This window comes from Capsicum annuum, chromosome 8 (assembly GCF_002878395.1).
Source record: "Capsicum annuum cultivar UCD-10X-F1 chromosome 8, UCD10Xv1.1, whole genome shotgun sequence".
Lineage (NCBI taxonomy): Eukaryota > Viridiplantae > Streptophyta > Magnoliopsida > Solanales > Solanaceae > Capsicum > Capsicum annuum.
In genome coordinates, this window is record NC_061118.1 from 49,715,436 (window position 1) to 49,725,457 (window position 10,022).

Consider the following 10,022-nt stretch of genomic DNA (forward strand, 5'->3'; position numbering starts at 1 on the left):
TATGTTGGATCGGGTACCACGCCGGTACGTTTACATTTATGTTGGATCGGGTACCACGCCGGTACGTTTATATTTGTGTTGGATCGGGTACCACTCCGGTACGGTACATGAACATAGATTGTTCCCTACAGGTCATGACTATTTGCGCAAAAATAAGTCCCATAGTATGTGTGTACATACTTGTGTTGATTTTGTGGATGTTTACCATATGGTTGATACTCTTGATAGTTATGTGGCTTGTTTCTGAGCACTGTTGACCTGCTATTGCTATAATGTTGATTCAATGAGAATTTGTTATTTGATGATGCCTGTCTACTTGTTTGTCTAATTATGTTGTGTACATCCTATTAAGTTGAGTTGGCCTATGATGCCTACCAATACATAGTGGTTTGTACTGATACTACCCTGTACTCTTTTTTTGTTGAGTGCAGAAAGTTTTCCAGAGGCTCAGACATGACCTCACCTCTAGAGTTGATAGCAAATCTTGATCAGAAGGGTGAGCACTCCATCTTCAGGCTGCCATGGGTCATCTTATTTGTTATTGTCCATCTTTCGGGCAATAAAACATTCCTTATTTAGTTTATGTGAAGATTTCTTCAGACATGATTTTATTAGTAGTTCTTGTACGATGACTTTCGGGTCTTGGGAATTTTAGTAAGTCTTTTTTGGATTTTTGCATTAATAACAATTCATCCTGAATTATTGTCATTATATTAATTTTACGATAATCTCATTTCAGTATTGACTAAGTAATTGGGTAATAGTTTGATTTAGATGGTTCTCCCACGGGAAGATTAGTGCGGGTGCCCCTCATGACCATTTGGGTCGTGATAAAGTTGGTATCAGAGCCTAGGTTCATCGATCTTGTCATACAAGAACATGTCTAGTAGAGTCATGCGGAATGGTACGGAGACGCCTCTACTTTTCTTCGAGAGGCTACAAGGCAATAGGAAAATTCAAATTCTTTTTTCTTACATGCTATTACTTGGGTTCAATTGGTATCTGATGATTCCAATTGGTATCTAACTTCTTTCACTCTTATTCTCGCAGATGGTAAGAATACGGAAGAATGAGGCAAGAGAAGGACATGGCGGAGGAAGGAGAGCAGCACCCACTAGGGGCAGAGCTCAGGCTGTGGGGCCAGCTAAAGGGAGGCCAGTATCTTCTCCCCCATATGAGGATTTTCCCAAAGTTGTAGAGGATGGAGCTATGCCAATACAGGAAGAACGAGTGCCCGTTCACAATGGGGTAGCACCAACTCAGGGAGGTGCAACTCCAATTTAGATGTCTCTCACTGTGATTCAGCAGGTTCTGAGCTTTCTGAGTGGTTTGGCAGGATCAAGGACTATGCCCGCAGCACCTGTAGTCCAACATGGGATGCAGCATACTGCTGCTCTAGCCCCTTGGATGGAAGAAGAGTTAGGAGCAGATGTTTTTCCAAGATAGGTTGTGGGTTCAGTGATGATCGAAGATGAGCTTGAGTTATTCTGTAAGTTTATCAAGATGAAGCCCCCTGTCTTTCACGAAACTGAGTCAGAGGATACCTACAATTTTATTATTGACTGTCATGAGAGGCTGCATAAGATGAGGGTGGTTGAGAGGTATAGCGTAGAACTGGTTACTTTCCAGTTCCAGGGGGTGCTAAGATCTGGTGGAGGGCCTATGTTAAGTGTAGGGATCCAGCTTTGCCTCCCTTGACTTGGACACAATTTTACTTAGTTTTTCTAGAAAAGTACGTGCCTCGTACTTTGAGAGATACAAAGAGGTATGAGTTTGCTAATCTTAAGAAGGGGAATATATCAGTTGCGGCCTATGAGGATAAATTTCATTCCCTGTCTTGGTATGCATCTCACTTACTAAAAATAAAAGAGGAGAGGACCCTTCTTTTTATGAAGGGGTTGAACATCGATCTCTAGATTTTTGCACTTCAGATGACATCTTCAGGTAGGTCTTTCTAGGAGATGGTTGATTTTGTTAAGAAGGTGGAGGCGTAAGGCAAGAGGGTTATGCTAAGGCATCAGAAAAGAAGGCCTGCAGAGGAGGCAGTTTCAGTGGTTCTTATTCTAGGGGTCAGAGTTCTCAGGGATACCCTACCCTCCCAGTCAACGATATTGGTGTTTGTGGGTGGTCCATCAGGCGCTAGCCAGCCATTTTCATACTCTGGTGGTTACCTCGCTTCATCTTCGTCAGCTCAACGGCCTACCTAGACCGTACATATTACGAGTGTGATGGAGTGGGTCACGTTCGGAGGTTTTGTCCTAATGTAAGCCAGTTTGGTCAATCTAGCCAGCAGCAGGCTCCTGGAGCTCTCATTACGGCAGGTAGAAAAGGTTGTGGTAATGGTAGAGGTCATTCACAGGGTGGTCATGGTAGTCATCAGGCAGGTAGGGGTAGTAATCAGCCCCATCGATGTGGTTCTCAGCTTGGCAGAGGTGACGTATAGACTGGTGGTAGGGCCCATATCTATGCCTTCTTCCTAGGCAGGCTCGAGGCAGAGGTATCAAACACTATTATTACAGGTGCTATTCTTATTTGTGACCAGATGGCCACCGTATTATTTGATCTAGCTCTACTTTTTCATATGTGTCTGCTAATTTTGTTGTGGGATTGGACATGGTATGTGATTTGCTTGACTTTTCGATTCACGTGTCTACTCCTATTGGTGATTCTGTTGTTGTTGATAGAGTTTATCATTCTTGTTCTGTTATGTTTATGGGGTATGAAACTTGGGTAGATTTAGTGATTCTAGACATGGTAGATTTTGATATAATTTTGGGTATGAGTTGGTTGTCCCCATATCATGCTATATTAGATTGTAATGCTAAGACAGTGATTATGGCTATGCCGAGAATAGATAGACTTGTGTGGAAGGGTGATTATAGTCCTGCTCCAATAAAACTTATTTTTTTCTGCGTGCAAGGAGGTTGATTGGGAGAGGTTATTTGTCCTTCCTAGCACATCTTTGGGACACTTCCGCAGAGGTCCCATCTATTAGTTAGTTTCTGTGGTATGTAAGTTCCAAGAGGTTTTTCCTGCAGATTTGCCTGGTATGCCACCAGAATGTAACATTGACTTCTGTATTGATATAGAGCCAGGTACTCATCCTATTTCTATTCCTCCCTATAAGATGACTCCGGCTGAGTTGAGAGAGCTAAAGGCTCAGTTGCAGGATTTGATGAGTAAGGGTTTTATCCGTCCGAGTACATCTCCGTGGGGTGCTCCTGTCTTGTTTGTAAAGAAGAAAGATGGTAGTCTTTGTATGTGTATAGATTATATGCAGTTGAACAAAGTCACAATTCGTAACAAGTATCCTTTGCCCCGTATAGATGATTTATTTGACCAGCTGCAGGGTGTATCCGTATTCTCTAAGATTGATTTGAGGTTCGGGTATCATCAGCTCAAGATTCAACCTGACGACATTCCTAAGACTGCTTTTCGAACGAGGTATGGGCACTATGAGTTTCTTGTGATGTCTTTTAGGCTGACTAATGCCCCAGCTGCTTTTATGAGTTTGATGAATAGGATATTTAAACCCTACTTGGATTCTTTCGTAATTGTTTTTATTGATGATATTCTTATTTACTCTAAGAGTAAAGAGGAGCATGAAAATTACTTAAGGATTGTTTTGGGTTTGTTAAAAGAGAAAAAGCTTTACGCAAAATTTTCTAAGTGTGAGTTCTGGTTGGCTTCTGGGGCATGTGGTTTCGAATGAAGGGGTGACGGTAGACCCACAGAAGATTAAAGCGGTTAAGAATTGAGATAGGCCTGCTTTAGTGACAGAGGTTCATAGCTTTGTTGGCTTAGCAAGTTATTACCGCAGGTTCGTAAAGGGGTTTGCTTCGATTGCTACTCATATGATGCGGTTGACTCAGAAGGATGTATCTTTTATTTGGTCTGATGAGTGTGAGGAGAGTTTTTAAAAGCTTAAGACCTTGTAGACTATCGCTCCTATTCTTGCCTTATCGGTAGAAGGTAAGGATTACATTATTTATTATGATGTCTCACGTTCTGGTTTAGGTGTTGTGTTGATGCAAGAAAAGAATGTTATTTCTTATGCTTTGAGGCAATTGAAGCCCAATGAGAAGAATTATCCCACTCATGATTTAGAGTTAGCTGCTGTAGTTTTTGCTCTTAAGATATAGAGGCATTACTTGTATGGGGCTAGTTGTGAAGTGTTCACTGATCACCGCAGTTTATAGTATGTGTTCACGTAGAGGGATTTGAATTTGAGACAGCGTATATGAATGAAATTGTTTAATGATTATGATATCACCATTCTCTACCATTCGGGAAAAGCACTGATGCATTGAGTAGAAAGTCAGAAAGTATGGGTAGTTTGGCTTATTTGAATGCTAGCAGGCGTCCGCTGGCTAGAGAGATTCAGACTCTGGCTGACAAGTTTGTTCGACTTGAGGTGACTGAGAGAGAAGGAATTCTAGCCAGCATTGAGGCAAGGTCCACATTTCTTGATCAAATCAAGGCTAAATAATTTGAGGAGGCTAAGTTGAGCAAAATTTGTGATAAGGTTTTTCAGGGTGAGGCCAAGGAGGCTATTTTTTATGGAGACAGCGTGTTGCGAATTAAGGGGTGAGTTTGTGTACCTTATGTTGATGATTTAATTCCTACTATTCTAGCAGAGGCTCATTTTTTTAAGTATTCTATACATCCTGGTGCAACGAAGATGTACTATGATTTGAGGTAGCATTACTGGTGGGGTCGAATGAAGCGTGACATAGTTGATTTTGTTGCTAAATGCCAGAGTTATCAGCAGATAAAGTACGAGCATCAGAAGCCTGGTGGTACTCTTCAGAGAATGCCCATTCCTGAATGAAAATGGGAGAGGATAGATATGGATTTTGTTGTTGGTTTTCCTAAGACTTTGGGGAAGTATGATTCTATATGGGTTATTGTGGATAGGTTGATGAAGTCTGCATATTTCATTCCAGTTCAGGTGACTTATAATGCAGAAAAGTTGGTTAAAATTTATCTTAAAGAGATTGTTCGGTTGCATGGGTCCCACTTTCTATTATCTTGGATAGGGGTACTCAATTTACCTCTACCTTTTGGAAGAAGTTGCATGAGGAGTTGGGCACAAGGTTGGACCTTAGTACAACTTTTCACCCTCAGCCCGATGGGCAGTCCGAGCTGACAATTCGGGTGTTGGAGGATAGCTCCGTGCATGTGTAATGGATTTTGGAGGTCATTGGGATCAGTTCCTACCTTTGGTCGAGTTTGTATATAATAACAGTTATTACTCGAGTATCGAAATGGCACCATTTGAAGCACTATATGGGAGGAGGTGTAGATCTCTCATTGGGTGGTTTGATGCTTTTGAGGTGAGACCGTGAGGTAATTATCTGTTGAGGGAATTGTTAGAGAAGATCAGATTTATTCAGGAGAAACTTATAGCAGCTCAAAGCAGGCAAAAAGAGTATGCAGATTGCAAGGTTAGAGATGTGCACTTTTTGGAGGGTGAGCAAGTGTTGCTCAAAGTTTTGCCTATGAAGGGTGTCATGCATTTTGGGAAGGGAGGTAAGCTCAGTCCCAGATACATTAGTCCATTTGAGATTCTTCAGAGTGTGGGTCTGGTGGCCTATAGATTGGTATTGCCTCCGAGTTTGTCGGGAGTGTACCCTGTGTTCCATGTATCTATGCAAAAGAAGTTTTATGGTGATGGTAACTACAAAATTCCTTGGGATTCGGTCTTGTTAGATGAAAACCTCTCTTATAAAGAGGAACCTGTTGCTAGTCTTGATAGAGATATTCGTAAGTTGAGGACTAAGGAGATTGCGTCTGTGAAGGTTTAGTGGAAGAATCATCCTAGTGAGGAGGCTACTTGGGAGAAGAATCATCTTATTGAGGAGGCCACTTGGGAGACTGAAGCAGACATGCGTAGCAAGTATCCACATATTTTTGCGGATTCAGGTAATGTCTTATTTTCTCTTCTTGTCTTGTGTTTGCCCGTTTGGGGATGAACAGTTATTTAATTGGTATCAGATGTAACGACCCTTCTAGTCGTTTGTGAAACTTTCTCATCTTCCCTATTTTAGCTCTCCCCGTAGCTTGTGTACGTGAATTGTGACTCGCGAGATAAGTAGGACCAATTCTCGAGGTTTTCAATAATATTTGAGAAGTTATTAAAAGTTTAGGGTAATTTTAAGTAATTTATATAATTAGTGGTTAATGAGTCAAAACCCACAACTTTTTCTTCTCACGTAATCCATGATCAGATTAGTTGAAGTTTAGGTTTAACCTATTAAACTATAATAGAAAAAAATATAGATGGCAAAAGGAGAAACTAACTGCAATGTGAACGACTTCAAAACATCATCAGGTAAGTGTACGAGTTGCTTTCTATGAAATTGTTTTTGATTGTTATGGATGAATAGATTAATTTCCTAGTTATATCTATAAGGACGTGAGTCATTAGTAAGGAAGATTGTTTACACAGTGATGGCCGAATAGGGATTAAACGTACACAGTAGTTTAGAATTTGCATAAAGTAAAGGAAAAAGTAGTAATGATAACTTTTCTGTCTCGAATTAATTATCACTTTTGGATAAATTACGTTCTCAATTAGGATTTTTAGAGTGATAATTTGTAAAAAAATGTTATTAGATTCGTTCTTATGGGAATTATATATTTGAACAGATTTAAAATATTCAGAAGCTTTACGGAAGGACAAGACCCTTGCAAGGCAGTTGCATTTGGTTTCTTCGATTGAGGTAGGTTATGATTTAATTGGAGTTTAGACTCGACTCAATTGTGTGTATGCTCCTAAATTGGATACTTTTGGATTGGTATTCGGACATGCTTGAAATTGTTGATGTTTGGGTTGTTGAATCGTGTATAAATGTTTATTGAAAATTGACTTGATGAAATTGTCTTATGACTTTAAGTGTACTTGTAAACTTGGTACATTGTGTTGTATGCTGTGAGGTTGTGTAAATTGATATTGATAATACTTGTTTATATTTATGTTGGATCGGATACCACGCCGGTACGTTTACATTTATGTTGGATCGGGTACCACACCGGTACATTTATATTTATGTTGGATCGGGTACCACGCCGGCACGTTTATATTTATGTTGGATCGGGTACCACGCCGGTATGTTTATATTATGTTGGATCGGGTACCACGCCGGTACGGTACATGAACATAGATTGTTCCCTACAGGTCATGACTATTTGGGCAAAAATAAGTCCCATAGTATGTGTGTACATACTTGTGTTGATTTTGTGGATGTTTACCATATGGTTGATACTCTTGATAGTTATGTGGCTAGTTTGTGAGCATTGTTGACCTGCTATTGCCATATTGTTGATTCAATGAGAATTTATTATTTGATGATGTCTGTCTACTTATTTGTCTAATTATGTTGTGTACATCCTATTAACACTACTAAAAAATGGGAGAAAACCGACCACAAAAATCGACCACAAAACCGACCAAATTATATGGTTGATAATGTTGTGGTAGTTTTTTAAAACCGACCACATGTGGTCGGTTTTTTAAAAATATATATATATTTACAAAATTCATTATTATTTTATTAAAATTAAAAAATATAATTTTGGGAAAATAAAACCTACCACGAGTGGTCGGTTTTTTATTAAATTAATTAATTAATTAAATAAAAAATTGACCATAAGTGGCGGGTTTTCTAATAAATTAATTGATTAATTTAATAAAAAACTACCACTAGTGGTGGGTTTTTATTAAATTAATTAATTAATTTAATAAAAAACCTACCACTGGTAGTAGGTTTTTAGCAAAAAAAAATTCAAATAACCGACCACTTGTTGTCGATTTTTCTAGAATTTTTTTAAGAAAATAAAATCAAAATTCAAATACAGTATGCAACAACAACAATGCAATACAACACTATCAAATCAAATACAGCAGCAATAACAACGAAAAACCAAATGTAAATATATTCAAAAATGTACAAGACATACAAAATGTCCTACAGAAGTGAATATGAAAATACTACAACAATAGTTTCATACAACAAAATGTCTAAATTCAAAGTACAACACATACAAAAATCAAAAAACTAAAATTCATTATCATCGAATTCGTCATCGTCTTCCATATCATCATCCGTACTGAAATCATCTAGGGGGCCTAGACCTTTTGCATCCCGAACTGCATCACCAGGACACTGAGGAATAACCCCCGTAGTTTGAATGAAAGAGCTCAACGCCGCTGTTCTTCTGCCTCTCTCTCTGTTCAGCAAACTCTTCGGTGAGTTAAGAAATCATATTTTGTAGTATTTCAATAGTTTCTCTATCAACTGAAGAGCTAGAGTAAGAAGGGCTGAACGAAAACCTAACATTATAGTCAAAAAAGTTTTTGTGGAATCCGATCAAATGGCCCCTATTTGCAGGACCCACAAGTTTTGCCCATAACTCCTCCTCTACATGTTAGGGTATTGAGTCACCCTGACTCTCAAGAGGCTGACTACTACGATACACACCAACAAGACGCATATATCCGTCCTATATTCAAAGTAAAGTTTAAACTAAAAGTCAAAAAATATCAAAGTAGTTATAATTGATTAATATCAACTTTAAGAAAAAAATTCATAAATTTAGAATTTGTTTCTTACATGGACAGCTAAGTAGTTATAATTGATTAATATCAACTTTAAGAAAAAAATTCATAAATTTAGAATTTGTTTCTTACATGGACAGCTTTTGCACGAGCTTCAACCCAGACATCTCATCAGTCAGGTTCTTTTTTCTCAGCACATGAGTCTTCTCGTATAGCTCACCATGTGCTATTTTCCTTCTCTTTTCTTTTTCCTGCATATGAAAAAATTATCAATGTTCAAATACAACAACAACAACAACAACAAACCCAGTGTATTCCCACATAGTGGGATCTGGGGGGTAAGATGTACGCAGTCCATACCACTACTTCAAGAGAAGTAGAAAGGTTGTAATAGAAACAAATAATTAAAACAAAGAGAAAGAAATAATTAAAACTGTAAAAGTTACATACCATTTTTTTCATCACAGCAAGAGTACTTTTGGCACCCGCAGTATATAGGGAGCCACCTTTGGATGATGCCCGGGCTTTCTTTCCTTTTTCACTCAAGAATTTGTATTCTGCGCAATTCCAATGGAGAACATACAGTTGCCAGGCGCCTTTAGGAATCCACTTATATTTTATCGAGTTCTTTCGGACATAATCCAAGAGATCGTTAAATCTAGCTCTACATCTTATGAAAAAGTTCTTTATAAGAAATGTATTTGCATCATCCCACCAGTAAAATTTCTACAACAAAAATATAATATTCAATCTTTTATTCTAACAAAGTGTTAATAAATAGTCGATAAGTTAAATCCTTACCTTAAATTCTTCAAACATTCTATCCCTATCCAGTTCTGGAACCTTCTGCCAGCTGGTCCAATAGCCGTTGAAGTGCCTGGTAATGAATATTCGCACCTTTTTTCTAATTCCACCATCCGACCTAAACCTACAACACAAGATCAAACAGTAATTTCATAGAGCATAATAATTTAGTAATGTAAAAATGAGTAACGTTATTATATTTAGAAATCTTGCCCTCTCGCAAATGGAACAAGATAAATACTCCCAGAATCATCTGTCTCATGGCTGCCTAGTAAGTGATGTTGGATGCACTGGCGTGGGCGGATCTGAAGCACTATATGGAGTGCCTCCAAGCTGAAGAAATGACAACCCAATAGATCTAGCAAAATTACTGTGCGAAGATGCGTGACTGCTGCAGGAGGGCATCGATGATGGTACATATCTGGAGGGGCCAGCGGCTGTCCGATAGTACTGTGTTGGCATTGGCACGATTATACCGGCAGAATGAGTTGGTGCAGGCCCATGTAGTGGCCCCACATATATAAGAGTAGGTATCGAATCCTCGGACGACCTAGAATATAAGGGTCGTGCTGGCACATCAGCAAAGCGACCCTCAGATATTTGAATGCCTGTCGGTCGTCCATAAGGTGGAGGTTGTCTATTCTTTTTTGGTTTCGTA

The 10,022-nt window shown here is 38.9% G+C and overlaps 1 protein-coding gene and 1 pseudogene across 1 annotated transcript; both read left to right on the forward strand.

Annotated features, from left to right (window-relative positions):
• Positions 1 to 2,613: 2,613 nt before the first annotated feature.
• On the forward strand, positions 2,614 to 5,187 carry LOC107879160 (annotated as a pseudogene).
• Positions 5,188 to 5,267: 80 nt separating this feature from the next.
• On the forward strand, positions 5,268 to 5,807 carry LOC107879158. The gene is made up of 2 exons (XM_016726259.1): positions 5,268 to 5,336; positions 5,397 to 5,807. Exons 1-2 carry the CDS (start codon positions 5,268 to 5,270, stop codon positions 5,805 to 5,807), a joined length of 480 nt encoding a protein of 159 aa, XP_016581745.1.
• Positions 5,808 to 10,022: the final 4,215 nt, after the last annotated feature.